The sequence below is a fragment of the Syngnathoides biaculeatus genome, chromosome 14 (assembly GCF_019802595.1).
Source record: "Syngnathoides biaculeatus isolate LvHL_M chromosome 14, ASM1980259v1, whole genome shotgun sequence".
NCBI classification, from domain to species: Eukaryota; Metazoa; Chordata; class Actinopteri; order Syngnathiformes; family Syngnathidae; genus Syngnathoides; species Syngnathoides biaculeatus.
Window position 1 is genome coordinate 22,809,379 of NC_084653.1, and position 27,037 is coordinate 22,836,415.

General features: G+C 47.2%; 1 protein-coding gene across 1 annotated transcript; it reads left to right on the plus strand.

Annotated features, from left to right (window-relative positions):
- Positions 1-8,523: 8,523 nt before the first annotated feature.
- On the plus strand, positions 8,524-26,876 carry LOC133512347 (protocadherin-17-like). Its single transcript, XM_061841887.1, has 4 exons — positions 8,524-10,995; positions 14,005-14,063; positions 14,233-14,402; positions 26,299-26,876. The coding sequence occupies exons 1-4, from the start codon at positions 8,524-8,526 to the stop codon at positions 26,874-26,876; spliced, it is 3,279 nt and encodes a 1,092-aa protein (XP_061697871.1).
- The last annotated feature ends 161 nt before the right edge of the window (positions 26,877-27,037 follow it).

Sequence of the window (27,037 nt, forward strand, 5' to 3'; positions counted from 1 at the left end):
TTCTTCTTTTGTCAAATTTAATGATGCAACGGCGCCACCAACTGATATCGCCCTACCATTGCGTGATGGTGCTAAATATTACATTTCCCGCCGCCATCTAGTGGTGGGGGTCTGAAGCGCAATCGGTATTTCAAGATGAGATATCAAGCAATGATTGGTTCCTATCTTGGAAGACTTCTATGTTATTTCAAGGCACTACTGTAGTATCAACCAATGCATCCATCCATTCAATTTCTACCAATTCTCCGGGTCGGGTCGCGAGGGAAGTAGCTTCAGCTCGGATACCCAGACATCCCTTACCCCAGCCACTTCTTCCAGCTCTTCCGGAGGGATCCCGAGGCATTCCCAGGCCAGCAGAGAGACGTAGTCTCTCCACCGTGTCCTGGGTCGTCCCCAAGGTCTCTTTCCGGTGGGACATGCCAGGGAGGCGTCCGAATCAGTTGTCCCAGCCACCTCATCTGGTTCCTCTCAATGCGGAGGAGCATTGATATCATTAACACTGACATTTAAATGCTAACACTATTGTTTCTAATAACTTCAACTGTTTTGAAATGTGCTTGTTTGTTGTTTTAGTCTAAATTTCAGTAATGTAAATAAATCTCCATCCATTTTCTATTCTGCTCAAGGGTCTCGGGAAGCGAGAGGCTGCAGTATCACAGTCCACGTAGCCCAAAAAGGCAGACTACAATCTGGACTGCCTTCCAGTTAATCAGGAAAACATGGCAGTTTCTTTTTTTTTTTTTTTTTTTAATCAATTTAGAGCATATTCCGAACCTCCCCCTCTTCGCCACCTTTGAAACTGCACCGTCAGCACAGTTGTGACAATCCCGTCAACTAATCAAGGGACAGGCAGCTCGTCTAATGAACGTTAGGTATCCATTTTTTCCATTGTTTCCGATACAAAAGCATCCTTTCGTCACCCCTGAACAATTGAGGCGGAAAAAAAAAAAAGACTAACGGCGTATTGTTTGACGGAAATAGGCCAGACACCAAGTAGAAGTACCAACCGGAGGCTGTGATAGGGCATCACAGCGATTCTGTTGGACACTTGCTATATGCTTTCAGGCAATGGCGTCATTGCGTTAGCAGAGACAAATCCACTATTTTGAAAGCGTTTTATTCACAGTCGAGAGATTCTGGGTTGGCGCCTCGAGTCGAGCCCGCCGGGTGCGGCGTTTGCACGCTGTCCCCCCCGTGCTCGGATGGGTTTTCCGCGGGTGCGACAGCTTCTTTCGCGTTCCAAAAAAAACGCGCAAGTTCGGTACAACAAAAGCTGGAAATTATGTGTGAATGTTATTATGGATTGTTTGTTTTCGTGTGCCCTGCGACTGACTGGCAACCAGTCCGGAATGTGTCCTACCCCCCCCCTCGTGCCCAAAGTCAGCTACCCGTGACAGCAATGAGGGAAAAACTGTGCAAGAAAATGGATGAAAGTTATAGCCCACGTGTCCTTAAATTACAAAATCATTGTTGTGATCTCATTTCACAATATATAGTTATTTCTTTATTTATTTGTACAACTGTCCGACTTTAGATTGTGTTATTTGTCTGCTTTTCAGCCTGGCCCTAATATTGTCATCTGGAGCCGATCCAGGTTGTTCTTTCCGGCAGCTCATTTCGGTATAATGTGGAAAATCCCATTTGACATCATCAAAAGCTCAACTGTATTCTTCTGAATGTTTTAAGCCCAGTTGTTTAGATATCTGTGGTCTTTCAATTCCAATCCGGTTAACCTTTTCTTTTCTTTTTTTTTTTTTTTAAATGACACTGATGGACCTTTCCTTTGTTTGTATGGGGAAGCATATTTTTCCCAGTTGGGAAATGAAAATAATCTCTTCCAGGTCATGAGTGAAATTATTTTCGAAAGCTAAGTATACAAGCAAGTCACATTTATATTGTAACTATTCTTGTAAATGTTTTTTAACCTCACAATATTACCTTGTAAGAGCCATCCATCCATTTCCTTTGCCGCTTATCCTCACAAGGGTCGCGGGGAGTGCTGGAGTCTACGCCAGCTGTCAACGGGCAGGAGGAGGGGTACACCCTGAACTGGTTGCCAGCCAATCGCAGGGCACATAAAGACAAACAGTTGCACTCACAATCACACCTAGGGGCAATTTATTGTCTCTAATTAATGTTGCATGATTTTGGGATGTGGGAGGAAACCGGAGTGCCCAGAGAAAACCCCTCATCAACCCACACCCCCATCATTCCCCTAATTTTACCCCAAGTGCTAACCACACTTGTGGGCATTCATTGCATTTAGTGTTGTAGTCACAATCCATTACGAACAAGACGCTTTTCCCACGAATGATTGACACCTTGTCAGTCATTCCTTCTGATTGGTTGTTTTTTTTTCCTCAGGTGCGGTGATTTCTTGGATATGAAATTTGAGGCACAAGATGAGTCCAGAGATGCTTGATATTTTCAGAGATCATATTTATGATGGTGGAACGGTGGATCAGCTGGTAAAGTGTTGGCGTCACAGTTCTGAGGAACCGGGTTCGATCCCGGACCCGCCTGTGTGAAATTTGCATGTTCTCCCCGTGCCTCTGTGGGGTTTTCCTTTCCTCCCACATCCCCAAAACATGCAACATTAATTGGACGCTCTAAATTGCCCCTAGGTGTGATTGTGAGTACGACTGTTTGTCTCGATGTGCCCTGCGATTGGTAGGCAACCAGTTCAGGGTGTACCCCGCCTCCTGCCCGTCGACAGCTGGGACATGTTCCAGAACTTCCTGCAACTCTCGTGAGAATAGGCGGCAAAAGAAAATGGATGGATGGATATTTATCATGCACTACCATCAAGTCAAAGTGAGTGTTTTACCAAATGTGACTCACGTTTTTTCTTTAACGCCAACTCCACATCAATTCTTGTAATTCTCCAACCTGACCGGGTCTCCGACCTGACTTGTGAACTGACGTCCAGGGTCCACTGACAGGGTCGCACGCTACGGCCGTGTCGCTCCTCCTTCCTGCCGACAACCATCAGTATTCCACCGTCGACGGCGCAACCAGTCGCCGGAGCAAAACCCCAAACGATAAACGAGTTCATCTCTCCCGCAATCAGGCCGAGCGAATCGGCGGGGAAAGATGAGCCGAGATGTTAAGTCGACTCCGCCTTCCGCGACCCGGTCCATTACGACAGGTACGACGTTACCCGCTGCGGGAATAATGCGCTTTCCGGTAGAATTCAATTTGCGGTGAAACGAGCGGAGCGTCCCGGCGTTTTACTGGCAACAACCCCGCTATTCATTTGAGGGCGGCGGCCTCATTAGAGAGCTCGCTTTTAGACGAGTACAACAGTCAAAGTCTTACATTAAAGATCTGGTCTATTTATTACGGCCACGAAGCAAAGTTTGGAGTTCAGATCCTATTAAATAGTTGGCCTGTGTCAGTACAGACGCGGCTGTTGATAGCCGCCCTTTCTCCGGGTCTTAACACGCGCCGAATGATAATTAGCTTCTCCTTCGGGCCTTATCTCTTACCTGCAGAAATGGACATTTTATGCAGTCTGCACCCCCAGCCAGGCAAAGTTGACGCTCCCGAGAGGAGTGCGGCGGCCATGTTGCAGACAATGCAAATGAACTCTGAGACAAAGGCAAGGCGGGGGGCGGGGGGGTTGATTTAGACGGAGGCCGACACCAAATTAAACGAAGATCCGGGCCAGACGGGGCTCGCTCTTTGGCCCCGCAGACTCGCGATGACGCTCGCGAGGAAACCCCCAGCGCCGAATCCGCTGAAGAAAAAGAGAGAGAGAGGGGAATGCAAATGTCATATTGTTGAGATGCTGAGAGCAAAATGTCAGTCCATCTTTTCAACGTTGGATATGAGCTTGACGCGGGCGTGTGAGGGGGTGGGGGGATATTGACGTTTGATAGCGGGCAAAAAGGCGGGTTATGCTAACATGCGTGATATTTGAGTAGAGAAGAAGCATTTGGAATCTCCTCCGACTGAACGCATCCTGCCTCGCAAACCTTTCACCGTAGCTTTCGAAAAAGGACACGCGCGTAACGCCACAGTCGCCGGACACCCGACATCCAACACGAGAGGAACGCCGGCCTTATTTTCACACCGATAATGTTGCTGTTTTTGAAGGGCCGCAGTATGAATACAGAGAGTCAAGGACCTCATTAGTTATTCTATAAACGCATTTGTAGTGCGCATAAAAGCACTATCGCTCAAGGATTGGAACAAAAAAAAAAAAAAAAAAAGTGCCTCGGATGAGGTATTGCGCTTTTCGCACCAAACACTTAACGCGCCTAAAATATTGCAAAGATTAAAAGGTGACATCCAGCGCGGGAAAGCGGCGACGTCGACGCGTTCGCTCAAAGCGACTGTTGCAGATTGTTGTGACGTCACGCAGTTCAAATGTTGACATCTATTCCAAGTTGGGTTTATTTGATTTTTTTTTTTTGTGGGGGGGTGTGTGGGAACATTTCTACAGTTCTTGATATAGCATCCTCCATTTTTTAAGGACGTGTTGCCGCGCACAGCCCTTATGGCAACGTTATCGTCGTGTACTCTTCCACCCTTTCATATTTCGCACCCTCACATGATGTGTTCTTAAGTCGGCAACGCCATTAAAATTCCTAAAATTCCAAAAATTGGCTATATTTTGATTTCACACGAGGGGTGTATGAAGTTCTACGGCCACACTGAAGAGAAAAAGCACAATTATGAGAAATGAATGTGACAAAAGAATCATCAGGTGAAATTCAGGTTGTAATATTATATAGTTTATATAATAAGTATTTTATTTAAAGTCAGGAAATGTGTAATATTTTCGCAAAAATTGAAAATTACAAGAAATTGACAGTATCCAATAAAATTTGTTGAAAAATTTGAAAAGTTGGAAAAAAAAGGGAAATAAAAAAAGGGGAAAAAAGGAAAAATACGAAAAAAAGGGAATAATACCGGTCACAAAATTGCACATTTTTCTGACAATATTTTAATATTATTCTATTTAATCATTTGGAAATTTGTAATCAATTTGTTGTAGGAGAAAAGCTTTATTCTCATAAAATTAAAAACATTTCCCAGGAAAAAATTCTTGAGGGATAAAAATCCAGAATGATATTTCTTAAAATTTGTGACTTTTGTAATGTTACAACTCGATTATTGTACACGTTTGAATTATCCCTTAATAATTTCAATTTATTCTCTTAAAATTCTTCCTTTTCTCCTTGTAATATTTTGACTTCATCTCACGAAAAATTGATTTTTCTCCTAGGACTAGTCATATCACTTTTTTAGGTACTGCTTTGTGAATCACCTTTTATTTCTTTAATAATATCATGACTTGATTCTCATTCAGAATTATGACTTTCTTTCCCGTTCATATATTTTAAATACTGCCCTTTTTTTCCCCATGCAATTAAAATCTCTCTCTAGGTAAAACTCCATCCTTATTCTTGTAATTCTTTGACCTGACACTATATTGTTTGTCTTCTTTATTCTTTTTAATCCACGTTTCCAAGTGTGCACACGTAAGGTCAAACACGTGTCACTCGGCTGCGATCCAGGTTGCGCATCCCTGCCAGCGATTTTAATAGACCGCGGAAAATCCCATTTGACATGATCACAAGCTTTATATGTATACATCTGAATATTTTAAGCCCTGGTGGAGGGCTTTGCGCTCCGGTTATCTTTGATGCGGCTCTCGTATTGGATTGCATTGTGCATAAGGAAGTGAATATTAAAAAAAATGTATCTTGATTAGATCCATTTTTGTATCTTAACCGGTGTAAACGCATGCCGGTTTAACGTCGTATCTGATTTTTAAAATGTGAGAGAAGACGTCGAGGAAAAAAAACAATCGACATCGCGGACCGCACTTGATGATGATCGACAATTACGAAACCAGCCGTAGTACTAATGGCGACCTGTGGGAGGCAGGATGGGCCCACAGGGCATAAAACACTACTGAGAATTAAAAGAAGAAGAGAAGTAGAAGAAAAAAATAAAAGCTAACAACACGACTTGTGAGGCACATTATAAAAAATGCTCAAACAACCAGTTGCGGGCGGCACGGTGCCTCAGCTGGTAGAGCGTTGGCCTCACAGTTCTGAGGACCTGGGTTCGATCCCGGCCCCGCCTTTGTGGAGTTTGCATGTTCTCCCCGTGCCTGGATGGGTTTCCTCCGGGCACTCGGCTTTCCTCCCACATCCCAAAAAACATCCATCCATTTTTCTTAGCCGCTTATCCTCACGAGGGTCGCGGGGAGTGTTGGAGCCTATCCCAGCTGGGATGTGGGAGGAAATCGGAGTACCCAGAGAAAGCCCACGCAGGCATGGGAAGAACATGCAAACTCCACACAGGCGGGTCCAGGATTGAACCCGGGACCTCAGAACTGTGAGGCCAACTCTTTTCAGCTGAACCACCGTGCTGTGCCGCCTCCCAAAAACACGCAATATTAATCAGACACTCTAAATTGCCCCTTGGTGTGATTGCGAGTGCGGCTGTTTGTCTCCATGTGCCCTGCGATTGGCTGGCGACCAGTCCAGGGTGTGCCCCGCCTCCTGCCCGTTGACAGCTGGGATAGGCTCCGGCCCTCCCCGTGACCCTCGTGAGGATAAGCGATGAAGAAAATGGATGGATGGAGGGGAGGGACAACCAGTAGCTTTTTTTTTTATTAGCGTCTAGCAACAGCGCAAGCTTCAGGTGGCGTCCTAACCGGCTGTCGTTCCATTTTAAGTCAGCGTCACGGTCCGCGGCGTCGACCGCACACGTGCCGTCGGAAATATTGAACGAGTTTCATATTTGTGACTCTCGCGGAGAGCCGGATCACACGCACCCAGAAGAAAGCAGTTAAACAGGGCTGGTGGTGAATATGCCTTGCTCAAGGGCACCTTGGCAGGAGCCAGACAGCAAACTGCTATCATCATTTTTTTTTTTTTTTACATCGATTCTTTTACTCGTCATATTTTTGTTGTTGTTGTTGTTCTGAAGTATCAAGTGTGACTCCATTTTCCGTGGCTGTCAGTCACTCAGTGCCAACAGGTGAGAGGGAAAACTCCACGGCCGGAACATTTGTTACGCCCGCGCAACCTAACGACGTCCATCCGAAATACGGAGCCGAGCTTTAAACGATCAATCTTTTTAATATTGTGGTTTTTACCCGGCTGCACTGCATTTTGTCATGTTTTGAAATGGGAGGGGGTGGGGGGTGGGATTTAACGAGATCCATTTTAATTTCACATCTTATCCCGGCTCTTCACTGGAGTGACCGCATGTAGCGTTCACTGATCCAGTCTTAATACCCCGACCCGACCCACCACCCCCACCTCAGTTTTTTTTTTTTTTTTTTTTTGCATTCCCTCCCCGCCCATCAGTAAATGAATCACGTAGTACTAGTGCTGCCTTTCTTCCCCCCCCCCCCCCCCCGCCATCCATGTGCTCCACCTGAGACGGCGCGATATCTGTCACCGCGCTCGCTCGCCGCGCCTGCGAAGGGAGCACTAAAGTGCGCGCACGCAACGCGCGGGAGTGTGCTGCAAAAGAGGAGGGAGGGACGAGCAAGAAGAAGAGGAGGGGAGCAGCTTTCAACAGTTGAGGAGGAGACGCGACTCATTCTGATTATCTTCAATCATCTCGCACCTTATTTCTCCCTCTCTCTCTCTCTCTCGCTCGCTCTCTCGTCTTCTGCCGCTGTGCAACAGATAAGCGCGGCGCCTGATGGATGCAAACAGAAGCGCCTTCGAATCGGACTGGATTACGGGATTAGCGGACTGATTAGTGGAGCACAAAAAAAGGAGGAGAAAAAAGGGAGGAGGAGAAAAAAGTAACCGCTGTGAATGCTCCTCGGCGAAAGGAGCACACAAAAGGTTGCGCCGGAGGAAGGGGAGGGCGAAGCGAGCGGCTGCAGCCACGCTCGTTGGCTCAGTGCACTTTACTGGAGGAGGCTCACACAGGCAGGCAAGGCAGGCAAGGCAGGCAGCCCCCCCGATGCAACAGTGTGCCGCACCGGAGACTAAAGTCGCACAATGCACCGGCGGTGGTAACGCGGAGCGATGGTGCAATTTGGAGCTTTGCAGCGTGCAGATGTCGCATGAGGGCAATGCGCCTGCTTTGCCTTTTTTTTTTCTCTTCACCTCCTCCTTTTTCTTCTTCTTCCTACTGAAAGGCAAGCTCTAACCTTCACCATGCTTTAACCTTGGACGCAGAGGGGAATATTAATACTTTATTCTCATCGATTATTCATTGCGGGAGCCCCACAGACCGCGTGGGGAAACAAAGCATTCCAATGTTGAATTTGATCTTTAATTCATGCATGGGGTGTCGTCGGGCGGTCATCTTTGTTTACAGAAAGAGTTCATCATCGCGGAGCGGCATGTGAGAGAGAGAGCTAATGCCCATTAAAGAGGGTTCACAAATCGATTTGATGTCCAATTAGCAGGGCAGGAACATGCCTGCTTTGGGTTTTGTCCTCTAAAGGTTTTGTGGAATAATCAACAGGTTGAAAGTCAGCTTTTCTTTTTGCTTTTTCTCCCGTGTGCCAGTACCGCATATCCAACAGAAGGGATGCGTCTCTCTGTTCCCATCTTCCTTTTGCTGTGGGTTAAAGCCCTGACATTGAAAAACCTCAGTTATTCCGTCCCGGAGGAGCAAGGACCCGGCACCGTCATAGGTAATATCGCGAAAGACGGCGGATATGAGACCCTGGAAAGAGGGAAAAAATCCAACTTCAGAGTGTTGGAGAATTCTGCACCACACCTGGTGGACGTCGACCCGGAGAGTGGACTTATTTTCACCAAACAAAGGATTGACAGGGAGACGTTATGCAGGCGGAACCCAAAGTGCCAGCTCTCCATGGAAGTGTTTGCCAATGACAAAGAAATATGCATGATCAAGATCGACATACAGGACATCAATGACAACTCGCCCAATTTCCCCTCGGATCACGTTAACATCGATATCTCGGAGAACGCGGCCGCGGGCACGCGCTTCCCGCTGACTATTGCACATGACTCGGATACCGGGGAGAACGGCATCAAGACTTATCAGGTCACCAGAGATGATTACAATACATTCTCGCTGGATTTAAAAGTACGAGGCGACGGGACTATCTATCCGGAGCTGGTGGTTCAGCGACCTTTGGATAGGGAAGACCAGAGCCATCACACCCTCCTGCTCACTGCCATAGATGGCGGCGAGTACCCGAGATCAGGCTCCATGCAAATCAATGTCAGGGTGACGGATTCCAATGACAATAGCCCCGTTTTTGAGAAATCCTCCTATACGCTGGAACTCCCGGAGAATTCCCCGCCCGGAAAAGTACTCATAGATTTGAACGCCACCGATCATGACGAAGGGAGCAACGGACAGGTGGTTTACTCCTTCACAGGATACGCATCTGAGCGAGTGCAGGATTTGTTCTCCATTGATCCCAATACTGGAGTCATCAAGGTCCAGGGTGAAATTGACTATGAAGAGAATCCAATTATAGAATTTGATGTGCAGGCCAAGGATCTTGGGCCGAACCCCATACCGGGCCATGTGAAAATTACTGTCAAAGTGCTTGACAAAAACGACAACTCGCCAATAATCAGTTTTGTTTCTGTGCGGCAGGGTGCCATCAGCGAGGCGGCACCCTCCGAATCTGTCATCGCGCTTGTCAGAGTGACGGATAAAGATTCCGGACGAAACGGTCAGCTCCAGTGCCGCGTTCTGGGAAATGTTCCTTTTCGGCTGCAGGAGAACAATGACAATTTTTACACGTTACTCACCGACAGACCTTTGGATCGGGAAACCAAGGACGAATACAACGTCACCATCGTGGCCAGAGACAACGGCATCCCCTCTTTGAACTACACCAAGTCGTTCACTGTGAAAATCCTGGACGAGAACGACAACGCACCCCGTTTCACGAAAGTCGTTAATGTGCTACAGGTGCCCGAGAACAACATCCCGGGCGAGTATCTGGGCTCCGTGCTGGCCCACGATCCGGATGTAGGCCGCAACGGCACGGTGACCTACTCCATTTTGCCGTCGCACATCGGCGAAGTGTCCGTTTATACGTACGTGTCTGTCAACCCCACCAACGGAGCCATATACGCGTCGCGCTCTTTTAACTACGAGCAAACGAAGTCCTTCGAGTTCAAAGTTCAGGCTAAGGACGGAGGCACCCCTCACATGGAGAGCACCTCCACCGTCAGGGTCAACATCCTTGACGTAAACGACAATCTCCCGGTGATCATTTTACCGCTCCTTCAAAACGACACGGCCGAAATCCCAGTGCCTCGGAACGTGGGTATCGGCTACATCGTGGCCACGGTGAAGGCGGTGGACCACGATCACGGAGAGAGCGGCCACTTGACATACGAGATCACGGAAGGGAACGACGACCACCTGTTTGACATGGATCCGATAGGTGGGGAGGTCCGGACCACTCACGCCCTGTGGGAAGAGGTCTCGCCCGTGGTGGAGCTGGTAGTTAAGGTAACCGACCACGGGAAGCCGCCCTTGTCCGCCGTGGCTAAACTGGTCATCAAGGCGAGCGCGGAAGTGGCAGCAGGTGGCGGGGGCTCTGGCATGAGCGGCGAGCGGCAGCACTGGGACGTATCCCTACCTCTCATCGTTACCCTCTGCATTATCTCTGTCATGCTCTTAGCCGTCATGACCGCCATCGCCGTCAAGTCCAAGCATCAAGATAAAGAGAGCGGGAATTATAACTGCCGCATGCCCGAGTACTCCAATCCTCCGGTGGGGAAGGGCAAGAAGAAGCGGATCAACAAGAGTGACATCATGCTGGTGCAGAGCGAGATGGAGGAGAGAGATTCGGCTAGCCGCATGAACGTGGTGAGCAGCCCCTCGCTCATTACCTCGCCTATTTGCTTCGACTACCAGAGCCCCCTGCCGCTCACGCTGCCCAGGTCCGAGGTCATGTACCTGAAAACCACCCCTAACAGCCTGACGGTACCCAGGGCAGGTTGCCACTCCAGCTTTGCCGGGCTGAGCACGGACACTCCGGCAAACAGGATGTCGGTGATCCAGGTAAGACGCTGTGTGCTCACGTGGTGGCCTCCGTTTGGCTGTAGAACTCTTGGGGGTTGGGGATGGGGGAGGGGGGGCAATCTCACATCATTATCACTTCAGCTTGCTAGCTTAAGGCAAACACTTTGCAAATGAAGCATGATATGAGAACTTTGTTTTGGGTGGCATTTTATTAATAAGGTTAATTTTTTATCCACATTTGTTCTCGCGCAAAGTGCTGTGCCTGCAGGCCACCTAATGAGGAAGTGCTCTCTCTATCTCTCTCTCTCTCGCTCTCTCTTTTTCTGTGTGGGAAAGGCAAACAGCGTGAGTCTTGAACAAGGCCGCTGTGACCCCCAGCAGATCCCGGGTTGTGGAGAGAAAACAAAACCTAGCCGGAGATGTTGGCGCAGACAGGTGTTTGAGCAGCTTGTCCGATCGCATTACCCAACCGGCGCGCGCCAGACAGCGCGACGCACGCGGCGCAACCCCGACAATCGCAAATTTTTTTTCCATCCCAAATATGGGTCAGATCCACCCAGCCTGATCCAAAGTTGTCACAAAGCGGCCCTTGACGGGGTCCGTTTCGAGAACTCGCCAGCTAACATGCTAATTGGCCAGCGCGGGCTTGTAGCGCCGCCTGGAATTTTGTGTCCGTACACGATGTAAATATCTGGGTCAGTCTCACATTTGGAGATGCTAGCACAGATGACAAGGCCTGGCGCTGTCACCAGTCGCCGTGCTAAGTGGGTGTGATCAACACAAACACATTATTCTCAAGATGAAGGGAAAAGGGCAATAATGAAAGCGGCTAATGCTTTCCCTTGCATGCCTTGCCAAAGAGGCGCATATGGCCACAATGGCGCCGCCGCGTTCTAATCACATCCTCATCTCTGCCAGGTGATGCAAAATACACAAACCCATTTTGACGCAGAGATCGTGCAAAATAACCGGCATCAGAAGACCTGCTAAAAAGCCAACTTTGCTTCTTCATGTAATTTTTTTTTCTTTTTAACGCAGTGACAGGGCATCTAGTGTTGGCAATCGCTGAACTCTTCCTTTGAAAGAAGAATCGGGCCCGTAACAGACACAGTACAAAAGGCGGGACGGGGATTGTTAAGTCTGACAGCTGACATTCATTTTTTTTTCCCTGCCCTCTTACATTGCAAACAGTGTGTCAGTCCAACAAGTGTTCTCGCGCCAGACGCTGGGGCTGATTTCAATCGCTGAAGCATTTGATGCGAGGTTGCTGTATCGGTGCGCAAAAGTGCACGTAGTTGCTGCAATATCCCGCTTCGCTGGGTTCTGTGTAAAAAGCGAAAGCGGCTTAATGTCAAATTTTCCGTTTTGGCCCAGGTTGTGGCCTTTCTTTATAACGGGCTTATAACTGATACCGTCGTGTGTCACTAAAGACGCCTTTCACCACAACACAGCGCTCACAGAATAGACGTGGTATCTGTAAAGCTGCAGGTTACAGGGAGTTTAAGGAGAGAAGAACGCCGGAGAAAGTGATGATACACGTATTGTGGAGAAAGCATTTTAACCTTCACTTACAAATAGCGGTGTAAAAGTAATTTATGAGTGATAATGATACTTCAATTACGCAGTAATAAAGTGAAGTATTGGAGGAAACCCCGGTCTGGTGCATCAGTTTCTTAGCAACTGATGACGGTAAAACTTAGCGGATTAAAAGATCAAACAGGTGGTTTTAACAGCGTTAAAAGTCCCTCCATGCATTTTTTTACACCTAGATTTCGTCACGTGGCACAGGAAGGCACACATGCACTTAACTACTATAATTTCAGTTTTTTTTTATTTGATAATTTTACATTTATAGCCTATAACTGTTTTTCATATGAACATCTGGAATGCCTCCGTTAACCGAGGTCCCCAAAAAGTAACATCAATCCATTCATTTTCTTAGCCGCTTATCCTCACAAGGGTCACGGGAATGCTGGAGCCTATCCCAGCTGTCAACAGGCAGGAGGCGGGGTACACCCTCAACTGGTCGCCAGCCAATCGTAGGGCACACGGAGACAGACAAACAGCCGGACTCACAATCACCCCTAGGGGCAATTTAGAGTGTCCAATTTATGGTGCATGTTTTTGGGGATGTGGGAGGAAACGGGAGTACCCGGAGAAAACCCATGAAGGCACGGGGGAGAACATGCAAACTCTGCACAGGCGGGTCCGGGATTGAACCCGGGACCTCAGAACTGTGAGGCCAACGCTTTCCAGCTGAGCCCACCGTGTAAGTAATATTTAAAAGTAAATGTAGGAATTAGGGGCTTTATAACATAATAACAACTACAACACTAATATGCAGTTTAGTTGTATCAATAACATATACTACGATATCCATATTTTGTCTACATCACAATCAGTGGTTGAATGTCACAAAGAACCATAATTTCTGCAAACATTTTGCGTTTTTTGAGTTTTGCATACAGGTGATTAAAAAACAACATTCCCACCGAGCTCTCGTATTCAATTATGTATTTTGAATATGCTATGATCTGAATATTTGGGTTGGCAATTAAGCTTGCGGGACTCAAATGTCATAGCTCATGTAGTACCAAGCTCGTTATCACGAACAAGTCAAAAGACGTGCCCTTGTTCTGTGTTTAAAAAAAATGTCTTTCACCAAGATTTTTAAAAAGCGTGAAAAACAATTAACGTTTGCAAAAGTTTGCCTTTTTTTCCTCTCGTCGTGCAAAGCGGGTGGCCTGCGTGACGTCGGAGAGCGCAGTTGCTTTTAACACAACGGGGGGAGGCAGGAGTGAGTGTCAGGTCTGAAACTTCACTGATAGCATCTCGAAAGTCATTTAACGTCGTTTTACACAGCGCAGCGACCCGGGAGGGGGGAAAAAAAAGCCGGCTAAGTCCACGGCTTGAACAGGCTGCGTCAAAGAGGCTTCGCGGATCATTTCAATTCACGCCTGTGTCTAATGTCATCACTGAACAGTGTGAAGCGCTTTTTTTTTAATAAAAAAAAAAAAAAAAAAACACAATTTTCATTGTCATTTTCAGACAGAAAACTTCCCCTCTGAGCCTAATTACGGTGGCAGCAGGCAGCCGTTTGTTCAAAGGTAAGAGCTCGCGTGCAGACAGTTCCTGACCGGGGTCTTTTGTAGCTCCTTCATCCCAGTATCGAGCTTACCCGGCTATCAAACAGCGGAGCTCGCACAGTGAGAATGGCAACTTATATGTGTGTTCCCCCCCACCCCCTCCCCGCCCCACTGTCTTTTCCCGCCGCAGCTCTACATTTAAGGATGCAGAACGGGCGAGCCTCCGAGACAGTGGCCATGGTGATAGCGACCAGGCCGATAGTGACCAGGATACTAATCGAGGCTCCCAGTGCGACGCGTCTGCCAGGGAGGCCCTCAAGATGAAAGCCACATCGGTTAACGGGCAGCCTTTCGAGCAGGGTGAGTGGACTCTTCCCGACGTCGGCAAGATGCCGCGTCGCTTTCTCTCCCCCCCGCGGCGCCACGTTGTTTACGTTTTTACGCCTTTTAAGTGCGGCTTCACCTGGGCGAGGTAGACAAACGTTTACCGTGCAGGTGGTAAATCGGTATTACATGTTTGGGTTTTTTTTTTGTGTGTGTGTGTGGCTGGGATTGCGACTGCTTGCTTGCTTTACATGGCAGGCGCCTTGAGCCGGTGTTGCTGAGTGCCAGGTAGAAAGCGGGCTTTTAAGGGGGTACTTTGAAAGGATAAAAGGGTCCGCTGCGTGAAGGTGGAACGTTCAAACATCCCGCGTCTGATTTGGGCATCAAACAAACGCGCGTTCGAGGCAAAGTGTACGTCGTCTTGCGTCTGTTTTGATCAGGCCTCCATTTGAACGCGCTTCACGCGTGCCTTGACTTAACATGACAGCGCGACAGACGCTCACAGATATTTGTGGCAGCTGTGCTTCCACCTATCACCCCCCACCCCCAACCTCCAAAGTACTTCTAAGTTATTATTGGTGGGGTTTACAACTAAAAATAGGAATCTAAAAGTTTAATTATGACTGAAATGACTGCCAAGAGTGCAATCACAGATGATTGCCAAGCTGCTGCGAACCCCCCCCCCCCGACCTCCTCGGGATTGATATATTTAGCGGCGTCGGAGACAAAACAGAAAATATGGAAGCCAGCCTCACAGGTGAGATAAAGGCTAACGGCGGGCTCGAGCAGGGGAAGGCCGTGGCTTTCATTTTTGCCCGTACGAGCCTTGGAGGAGAAGGGCTCCGGTCATCAGCTCCCTACGCGCTACTTTCCGCACCATTTGCATCGCTATGAACTGCCTCGCACGCGGCCGGGCTCGGGAGGGGACGGACGGAAACGCTCCGGTGGCTGCCGGAGGGAGAGAACCGGAGAGCGAGCGCGAGCGTGAATCCATCCCTCCTCCCTCGTGCGCGCGCTGCGGGGAATTATAGCGGGCCGCGCTCCGTAGGAGGTGTAAATTCAATCACGATTTTTGCAGCACGTCGCTTCAACGCGACTCAGTGTCGACGTCTGAGGCCAACCGCGCAGGGAGATATTGAAAGAGATGTCTTGCGCCGTTGGTGCCGGCCGAATATTTCCACGCACTACGGTGCCGCTCGAGGAATTTTCATTTATCCGTCTGTATGTGCAAGATAAGTGCAATGCAAAGAAGGTGGCGAATTGGCGTTTAGAAATGGGGGGCCGGGATCCCTCTTTTCCTTTTGGCTGGGGGGTGGGGGGAGGTCGGGGGTTGAAAAGGTAAACCTTGATCAGATTACCGTTTAGGTGCTGGGAAAGGAAGAATCTAGCGGTAAGGCAAAACCTCTGAACCCGAACACAATCCAATTTGTCCGAGTCGCGAATCCATTATTCCCGTCGAACGTCACAAAAATGGAATTCATCAATCCCTGGGTCAAACGGCATCTATCCATCCATCCATCCATGATAGTGCTTGTCCCCATGAGAGCAACAAACCATATTTAATAACTTAAGATGAAATGAGGCCATGCTTTTGGGTTGTGGGAGGGAGAAACCCCGTGCAAGTACCAGGAAAAAATGCCAACTCCTCACAAGGAGTGCCAAGATTCAAATCCTGAATGACAGAAATGTTAGGCAAACGTGCCAACCATCACTTTACAAATATTGAAATAGAGTGAAAGATAATGATAGCACACTGGTATATAGGTTATGGGAATCGAAAAACTGGTTCTTTTTGGGAACTGGTTTCCAGTTATTTGATTCCAAGGGATCTTACGTTTACTTGCGTGACGATTCCACATATCAATCGTGGTGATGTGACGTGCCAGAGATGGAATTTGGTGTAACTTTGCTGACATGCCTACAAGGCAAGTTGATTCCAGGACCTTTCCGATGGGGACCTTAAGCTCCGCCCCCTTAGCCACGTCCCACAAGCTTTCAAAATGGCGACTGAACAGAACAGGTTTCATGTCGATTCTCTATCGTGTATTCCAGATAATATTGGGGTATGTTTTTTGCCAAATGCATCAGACTTGTCAAAGAGAGTTCTACAGAGAGGTCTCAACTATTTCACGCAAGGATATGTACACGGTATTAAGATTTTACAAGGAGCAGGACGCAATGTCTGAGTGACAGCGAAATGTTGGCGATCGATGCAAAAAAGTTTGACGACTCAGAAACCTCATATTGAAATCCGACAGGATAAAATAGTGGAACCGTACTGCACGTGTAAAGCAGGGTGAGTACTTTTTAATTGGAAAGATCACGAGTAATATCATTGTAGTCTTTATAAGTGAGCGGGTGTATTCATTTGACTCTGCTCATAATCGAACCCAGTGCTCTGTCTTAAAAGTTCAATGTGATACAAATGGGCAAATAGACATTTCTCTTGCGTGACATGGCGCATTTACGTATCCCTAACCCGACTCTTTGGCATAAAACATTGTGATACGCCAACAAAGTGAAAATTGTTCTCCTGCAACATATAAAACACTGATATTAATTCAATCAAACTCAGAAGATACTTCTCCCTCAAATACCTTCGAACATACAGCCTTGTGTTTGTTGATATTGTCCATATTTAGTTGTACGTGCACTCTTCCGCGAGCCTTAATCCATCGTAGACACTTCGTCAACCATGTTTTAGGCTTTGGAAAATTAATCAAGTGGGTCCCTTGTAACCTAGTTGGATATCTTTCATCAGAATTGCACGTTACCCAAGTGCATCTGAGCACCATTTTCTTTGTAACATTAACTTTTCCAGGCGCACGCTAGTGACAACCAGCATTGCTTGTGGGACAATACGGCGAGAGGGTTAAGACAATGAGACTATCCGATTGGCTATTATTGTACGAGTGATTGACAGGTCGTAAAGGTCAATTTTGTTAATTCCCTCTATAAGCTCAACGTATAGAATATCTACTCCCAAAACTAGAAAAATGGAGACAGTTTTGCACTTTTTTTTTGCTCCAGCACAAAAAGCTTGCAGGTTAAGTTGTATTGCTTTCATATCTTTCTTTACCTTTGCCATCCCTCCAGTCTCCTGGCTGCTTTGATACAGGTAATATATGCACCTGTGAAGCTCCCGCTATCACGCACGCTGCATATGAATATTCTCTCTCGCAGATGCCAGATGCACTCTGGGTATGTTGCTCGGCGTTTCCCTGTTCCTTGTTTTCCACGACTGTTCGTCATTACCCGATCGGACCGAAAAGATTCTTACGCCTGTTTTATGTGCGCGTTAAAACCAACGTAAAGCTTTATAATTTGATACCTACATGTTTTTTTTTTTTTTTTATTGTATTCAAATATGAACGAAACAAAACGAAAGTAGCCAATGGCACGAACAATGGATGAAAGCGTCCCGGTTTGAACATGACCTTCCTTCTCCACTTCTAATCAAGGACTTCATAAATCTAGGGTATGATTTACATTCCTGAAGGCGGATGATTATTTATTAATGTGCGGCGTGACCATAAAGAAAATAACATGACTAATTTAGGAGGGATAAAATATAAACACGTCCCCCGCTTTTGTCGGCCAAAAAGGATTTCATGTGATGCGATGACTTAACGCGGGCAAGAAGTAGAAGAGAACAATCACAATACCATCGTGCGATTTCCTGGAGTGTCCAAGCACGCGCATCTCTTCATCAGGACCATCGGCGAGGCTCGTCGCCAGTGCTGATGGCTGCCATGGAAATAGTCGCCGCATCTTCCTGCCTCGCTTATCGTTCTGCTCTCGTGTTTTGGAGGGAGGAGGGGAAAAAAAGGGGGGGAAAAAGAAATAAAATAACCATCCCGTCTCCGTGGAAGAGAAATGGAGAAACAAATGGCGCGGAGGCATAATCAGGCCCCGTGGATGCTTCAAAGCCAAGCGCTGAAATATCTACAAGTGTGGGCTCGCCAAATCAAAGCTACGATTTAGTCCGTCCTTTTGATGTAAAATGCATTCTGAACCCACAAATGTATTTTGTCTTGATCTCGGTCACATAAAATGTAATATAGCAGTTGGGAGTGGAATGGGGGGGGGGGGAATCAAAGACTGGTCATTTTGGTTTAGATGGAGCTGCAGGTCAGTTTTCCCAAATTGTGTCTCATAAAATTCATAGGGCGGCACGTTGGGTCAGCTGAAAAGCGTTGGCCTCATAGTCCTGAGCTCTTGGTTTCGATGCCGGACCAGCCTGTGTGGAGTTTGGGTGCTCTACCCGATTTCCTCCCACATCCCAAAAACATGCAACATTAATTGGAGACTCTAAATTGTCCCTAGGTGTGATTGTGAGAGCGGCTGTTTGTCTCTACGTGCCCTACGATTGGCTGGCAACCAGTTCAGGGTGTACCCTGCTTCCAGCTGGTTGACAGCTGGGATAGGCTCCAGCAATCCCGTGACTCTTGTGAGGATGAGCGGCTAGGAAAATGGATGGATGGATGGATGGATGGATGGATGGATGGATGGACAGACAAGTCATAGCAATGACTTACGACTGAGATTAGTAGCCTAAGAGTTGGAATGACAGGCACAACCGCTGCCAAACTAAACAAAAAAAATTCAAACCCCAAATACTTTATCTGAGCTGCTTATCCTCACGAGGGTCACAGGAGTGCTGGAGCCTATCCCTGCTGTCAACGGACAGGAGGCGGGGTACACCCCGAACTGGTTGCCAGACAATCGCAGGGCATAAAGAAACAACCAACCAGTCGTACTCACAATCACACCTTGGGGCAATTTAGAGTCTCCAATTAATGTATGTTTTTTGGGATGTGGGAGAAAATCTGACTACCCGGAGAAAACCCACACAGGCACGGGGAAAACATGCAAAAGAGGTGAAAGAAACTCAATACTTGCAGTAATTTTGTGTTAATCAGGAGAAATGACGTCATTTTAGCCGTTGCCATGACACCCTTGAGCCAGCATTGGTTTTCTGTTTGTGATGTCGAAAAAAAAAAAATCAACACTAATAAGTGGTTAGATTGAAAAAAAAAAAATCAAATCAAAGAATAACACTTTCCAAAAGAGCCAACTATTCGGCTTGTCGAGAATTCTTTTTGACGTTATGTCAGCCTTTGATGCGGATGCCAGATTGGAGCGAGAAAATTGTTGCGCGGGGCCGTAATTAACGACCTGGCACGTGTTTCTTTGTTTGTTTGGCGTTTCGTGACAATTGGGAAGTAACAACGTTGGCTCAAATTTCCAAAAGAGACCAAAAATAACAAGTGATAATTCCACCGCCCCCCCCCCCCTCAAAAAAAAAAAAAAAATCTTCAGCCTTTCTGTTAGTCATAATGAGCTCGGGGCTGACGTTAACACGATTTCTGAATTTAAATGGGAGTGATGTATGTTGCCACAAGTGTGATGTGGCTTTTTGTTCAACACATTAAGTCAGACAGGTTTGGCTCGTTTCCAGAACAACTACAGTGGGCCGGAAGGGTCATAACGTACACTATCCTCAATAGAAGCAGCGTAATGAGTCAAACGTTGGGGTTTTCCTACATAGAAACGGAAGACAGGAGAATATAAGGCAGTTCAAAAATAATAGCAGACGACAAATAAATATTTACTGGCTTAACTGAAAGACTTTTTTCGCTGTTTAATCTTCAGGCCAGCAGGCCTTGTCTGATATAAAGTATTACTTTTGGGGCTATCGTTTGGCATCTTTGGGTGAAGGAACTATGGTGAAGTGAGTTGAGGTACTTCTTATCGCGCTTCGCCACCATCTTGCAGAATCTTTCGATAAATCTAAACTTGTTTGCGGGGGCTTCAACGACTTTATCCGGAGCAGGACTCGGTCCATATTCATAGGTGATAGCGGGTAAACACTCTGCTCCTACATCCATCCATCCATCCATTTTCTTTCCCTCTTATCCTCACAAGGGTTGCGGGGAGTGCTGGAGCCTATCACAGGTGTCAATGGGCAGGAGGCGGGGTACACCCTGGACTGGTTGCTAGCCAATCGCAGGGAACATAGAGACAAACAGTCGCAGTTGCAATCACACCTAGGGGCAATTTATCCATCCGTCCATCCATCCATCCATCCATCCATCCATCCATCCATCCATCCATCCATCCATCTTCTTTGCCATTTATCCTCACGAGGGTCGCATGGAGTGCTGGAGCCTGTCCCAGATGTCAACGGGCAGGAGGCGGGGTACACCTTGAACTGGTCGCCAGCCAATTGCAGGGCACATTGAGACAAACAGTCGCACTCGCAATCACACCTAGGGGAAATTTAGAATGTCCAATTAATGTTGGGAGGAAACCGGAGTGCCCGGAGAAAACCCACGCAAGCACAGGGAGAACATGCAAACTCCACACAGGCGGGGCCGAGATTGAACCCGGGACCTCAGAACTGTGAGGCCAACGCTTTACCAGCTGATCCACCGTGCCGCCCCCACATATACTTATTACCTAAAAATGTAATTTCACTTGTATTTTCGGGCCGCAAGACACTTTTGCAGCGTAAACAACAGCCAAAGTGTTAATTCTCAATTCCGGAACACAATCACCTGTGACAGAAAACCACAGAAAATGAGAGCGCGATCACAAATTGTGCTGTCAACCGTTAACGAGTGTCAAAAGCAATCAGGGAGGAGACGACGTTTGCGGTGTCTGCGGACCCGCGATGCCAAAGACAACATGACCCAACAAAGCAAACGGGATTCGGGATCGCCGTCAAATTCATGCGATGGTTGCACCGGTAATTCCTCGTAACTGCGCCGCACCGTTGCGGACGCAATCGGCCCCCCGATGCAACAATGAGTGAGCCCCAAACAGTCTCAATTCAGACAGGAGAAGGATTGCGGTGTTGTTTTGAAAATTTTGCTACACCTCTTGTCACTCAAACTGTCTAACACAGTTCTGGGTTATTTTGTTGTTGTTGTTGTTGTCAAAACGGCGTTTCGTGAGCAGCCGCCGCCGCGGCTGGCAAATTTTTGAGTGTGTGGTTGTCCCTGGACCGACAACTACTTGTACTTTCCTGAAACTGAGCTCGCCGCATGAAGGAGCCCCCCACCCCACCCCCCGCATCTCCTGTCACGCTAGTGGATTCTTTCAGTCTGTTGGCGTTTCCCAGGCCGGCTAACCAGGAGGTTGGGAGTTTCCTTTCGAACGAGAGGAAAACCCGCACGGAGGCTCGCCTATCCGGCTCCGTGTTTCATCCATTATCCGTCAAGTGTCTCATTCATATTTTCACGAGATCCTTTGTGAGTAAATGACACCATTCCCGCAATTAATTGATCATTACGGGAAAAAAATTAAAGCAGGCGGGCAAGCGGTGACGGAGAATAACTTTGTGCTTTTGCAGTCGGAATTGGGCCGTTTCATTTTTTTTTTTTTTAACGTTATGGAGCAAAATAAGAAAGGAAACAGAATCAAACTGTTCTGGAATGCTTATTTCGGCGAGACATTTGCGCAGGCATTTGCGACACGTCGCCTCAAACCAATAATACTTATTGCGGCGGCGTCAAATAAATGTTGATTGCGGTGTAATTGCTGCAATAACAAGTGGCTCGTTGCCGTGCGCTTATTGCGTTTGCGATCCCGCGGCTGCGCGAGGAATGCGCCGACGTTCATTTTCAACCTGAGATCAGATCACTTCTGCTCTTCGCACCCGGACGTAAGCATCCATTCATTCATCATTCATTCGCTTATTAAAAGCGTATAGTTCAACGGCAGGTGCGACATATCGAGACGGACGAGTCGCACTCTAGCGCCCCCCCCTGGGCGCGTTGCAATCACCAATTAACCCGACATGTTTTTGGCTACGAGAGGAGTCACATGAAAACACTCAAAGGCTATGAGACAGCAAGAAGAAGAAAAAAAAAGCAATATCCAGCATTAAATATGAAATTCACGCCGCGAGTCGATTCGTTTTGAAGGTAATTGTTTTGCACTTACCGCTAATTTACACCAATAACTATTCGGCTACTGAATGAAATAATTGTTTTTCCCTCCCCCCCCTCCAGCATTTCATGTTTCCAAGCATGCAAATGAGGTCATTTCGTGGCAAGGACGGGTCATTATATAAGACACGTCTAATAAGGGGTGAAATGAAAAATGGCCAGGAAATGCAAATAAGGATCTTATTATGATGCAATAAACTCTTAAGGGGGGGAAAAAAGGTTATGCTAATGGTTGTGCCATGAATGGTAATGCCAACAAACTCCAATTTGTCCTTGACTCTCAAGTTGAAGGCGTATAAATTGATGCCAAATTCTTTAAACGCTCCTCACTAATGACAGTCGCATAATCTGCTGCCTTTGTATAAAAATAAGATAAATATGATATGAAGGAGACAGATGAAACTTGTTTTTGCGCTTGTGCGCGAGCAATGACGTAAAAATGTGACGTGTCGGGTGTGGCCGCAATGTGACCCACCCCATCTACACAATAATTTCAATCATCCATCAATTTTCTTTGCTGGTTATCCTCACAAGGGACACGGGAAGCGCTGGAGCCTATCCCAGCCGTCAACGGGCAGGAGGCGGGGTACACCCTGAACTGGTTGCCAGCCAATCGCAGGGCACATGGAGACAGACAACAGCCGCACTCATAATCACACCTAGGGGCAATTTAGAGTGTCCAATTAAAGTGCCACTGTCATGAAATGGATGATTTTTAGTATGTTGTTAATAAAAAAAATGGCAGGCGGTATGGACCCATCCGTTTTTTCACCACAAAACATGATGGCTTTTTGGAACTCTTGCCATGAAAATCCTCTCGAGGGATTTATTTTCGAAAAGAAGCAGGAAGTAATGTTGGAGGTAGTAGCGCGCTCAAGCGTTCTCGTATGTTTATACTAGTTTTATCTGCTGGAAGGCAGCTCTTTGTTCTTTCGTGTTAGCCAAAAAGCCGGCTCGTTGCATTGCTGGATATTGCTCGAACACTCGGGAGGATGGATTTACCCTTCATACGTTTCCAAGAGACTCGGTTTGCCGTGAAAAATGGATTGCACGGGTGCTTCATGGGTTCCAAATGACAGGTAGGTATGTATACAGCTCCTAAAAAAAAAAAAGAAACAATAGTTGGGGGGGGGGGCGTAATCCTTTCAGAACGTAACAAAAGATCCGCGTTCGTAAGTCAGAGGCACTAAATTTGTCGATGTGCTCGTCGGGGGCGTGTTCTCTGATCACGGCTTCGGCCGAGCTTCCGTGTGCCACGAGCCGGGCTGGCTCATACCTACTGTCTGGGAGTCTGTTATTAGAAGTGATCCGCATATCATCTAAATATGGCTTGAAACAATAGGGTAATATTGCCCCGGACACCTGACTCGAAAAGCGTGTCCCATAGCAGGGGCCACAGCGTGTTTTCAATGGAGAATGTCCAGGGTGATGTCACGGGCAGTAGATGCGACACTTCCGTAACTTGGTGCATGGATGACGCGCTCTCTGCTCATATTTATTTTTTTGTGTAGACATTGAAGTGAATAATTGTATATGTATTTTTTATTTCAATATCTATTTCAGAACGTTTATAGGGATGACACATGGGGGTTTAATGTTGCATGTTTTTGGGGTGCGGGAGGAAATCGGAGTGCCCGGAGAAAACCCACGCAGGCACGGGGAGAACACGCAAACTCCACACAGGCAAGGCCGGGATCAAACCCGGGTTCAAAGAACTGCGGGGCCGACGCTTTACCAGCCGAGCCACCGTGCCGCCCGCAGTGCAATCAATAGACAGAAAATATTTATTCTGTGCTCGATTCAAACGGTTGAGATGAAAAACGATGCGATAAAGTCTAAGGTTAGGCTCACCATTTGCGCCACAAACGGTCACCCCCAAGCTGTCCTTGAGTCTCGGTTTTAATGAATGGAAACGGATGTTGACACGGTTTTGAGAGCAGGTACAGCGGATGCGTGCGAGCGACTCGCGCAGTTACTCGTTTTTGCTGCTTCTGCATCAGGAAAGAAAAAAAATAATGCTTCCCTTGCATCACAAGCACATTTTCCAGGAAACACCTACGCAGGTTGTGATGGTTTGCAGACGGGAGGGGAGGGAGAGAAAAAAAAATACCTTCATGAATAATATTCACCACACTCAACTGTTGCATTGCTACTGAGTGGGGGGGGGGGGGATAATAAAAATGATGCTCATGTGCTTTGTTTTGTTGCATATCATCATTTTTGATGTGGCATCGTGTGGGAGACTGCGGACTGCAAAGTTTGCAAGTTGCAAATATTCTCCCGCTATCGCAAAAAGCAGCAGGTTTCTATTTTGAACATTTCCACTAATGTACTCTGTAAGGGATATTTTATGCATGCTGCGTTATGAATTCGTCAAACTGATGAATGACATAACTCGACATATTTCTCTATAATACTGATTTAATGTGTTTTACTGTTTTCATACCTCAAAAAAAGTATAGTTTTAAACTTTCAAATATTATAAATTATTAGAAATGAATATCAAATCGTGTGGGAGTTATGTTTATTAATTTCTGTTACATCGAAAAGTTCTAAATTGCCCCTAGGTGTGATTGTGAGTGCGATTGTTTGTCTCGATGTGCCCTGCGATTGGCTGGCGACCAGTTCAGGGTGCACCCCGCCTCCTGCCCCTTGACAGCTGGGATAGGCTCCAGCACTCCCGCGACCCTTGTGAGGATACGTGGCGAAGAAAATGAATGGATGGATACATCGACGAGTAATTGGCAAATGAAAGACATGCAAGTTTGCTGCCTATCACTTCTGAATTTCTCCTCCGCCCCTGTACAAAAACACTGCGGGACTTGTCGACGTCATTTGAAGTCATGTCTGGTTGAAATTATTTTTTTTGATAAATATGAATCAGCCAACTCTTGCATTGAACAGTGATACAAAACAAAAATGTGTTGTCCATGATCATTTCATGCATTGTCATGAGGCACATTTTCTAACAAATTTTCACGCAAGAGTGGTAAATGGGCCTTGTTGCCAAATAAATATCTATCCATCCATCTATTTTCTTTGCTGATTATCCTCACGATGGTCGTGGGGAGTGCTGGAGCCTATCCCAGCTGTCAACGGGCAGGAGGCGGGGTACACCCTGAACTGGTTGCCAGCCAATCGCAGGGCACACGGAGACAAACAGCCGCACTCACAATCACACCTACGGGCAATTTAGAGCCTCCAGTTAATGTTGCGTGTTTTTGCGATGTGGGAGGAAACCGGAGTACCCGGTGGAAAACCACGCAGGCACGGGGAGAACAAGCAAACTCCACAAAGGGGGGTCCGGGATTGAAGCCGGGACCTCAGAACTGTGAGGCCAACGCTTTTCAACTGACCCACCGTGCCGCCGCCAAATAAATATATAAATACATTTTAAAAAAATTTTTCAATACTTGGAAACTCGTCCTACAGAATCTTTCCGCCCCAGCCCTGTGATGTCACAAAACTTTGTTTCAGCCCCACCCACAAAATCAGAATTATGAGTTAATAGAATTGTCTCCACGCATGTTTTCATCACTTCTCATACAAATCAAATATAGTTCATGTATTTAGAAACAAAACATGGATATCCGCTTCGAGCCTATATCAGAAATTTCAAGGCATGTATGGTGGTAATTAATATCTGACAAATGATATGACTCACTCATCCGTTGCATCAACTAGCAATGAGCAAAACGTGATGACTCTGTTGCGTCGAATACTTTTAAGGGGCACGTCGAGGCAAAAAGATTCAGAATTTTCACTGCAGGTTTCATATGGAACATTCTCAGTAATGTGTAATACATATTTTACACTATATTTAGTTACGTCTATTTTTTTTTTTTATTTATTTTTTAACCAAAACGCTTTCATTATTGATAGTCATCCCTCAACACGTGCTGGTCGGTTCTTTGTTTGGATGCCGGTGGGACCAAGTAACAAACGTAAAACTGTTTTTTTTTTTTTTTTTTTTGCAGAACAAGACAAATCAGTCCACTGCACCGATGAGTGTCGCGCACTGGGACACTCTGACAGATGCTGGATGCCAAAGTTACGGATCGGAAGCCAAGCAGACAGCGCCGATAATCGCACCAACCTTTTCATCCCCGTGGGAATGGATGCCATGGTAGAGACAGAGATTTATGGCACCATCAGCCGCGGCAGTCGGAAAACCCTCAGCACTTTCGGGAAGGAGCAGCGGGACAGCACCGTCCTCGTGGCCAACGTCAAACCCTACTTGAAATCCCAGCGCGCGCCGTGCCCGCCCCCGCTGCAGGAGAGTCCGCCGGCCCCCGGGAGCCCCACCAAGAGCGGGACGACCCCGCCGGACGCGGACGAGCGAGAGCTGAAGGAGGAGCGGGAGGGGGGCTCAGACAGCAGTGCCTACGGCCCGCCGGACGGCCAGTGCTCGCCGCTGCGCACCGCGCTGGAGGAGCCCTCCTACCTGACCCGCGACCTCCGCCCCAAGGCTCTGTCCAGCAGCCTCATTCACAGCGCCGTCATCAGCCAGGAGTGCGGCGTGGCCGAGTACGAGCCGCGGGACTCGGGGAACTGACCCGTCGGACTCCCGGCCGACTTGCGTGCGATTGGGGCTGACATTTTTTTTGTTTTTTTTTGCTGTCCGTTTCTTTGGGGTCTGAACATTGTATAACCAAAAATCATCTGCTCTGTGTCTTTCTTTGTTTTGTTTTCTTTTTACCTCGGTGACTTGTAGGG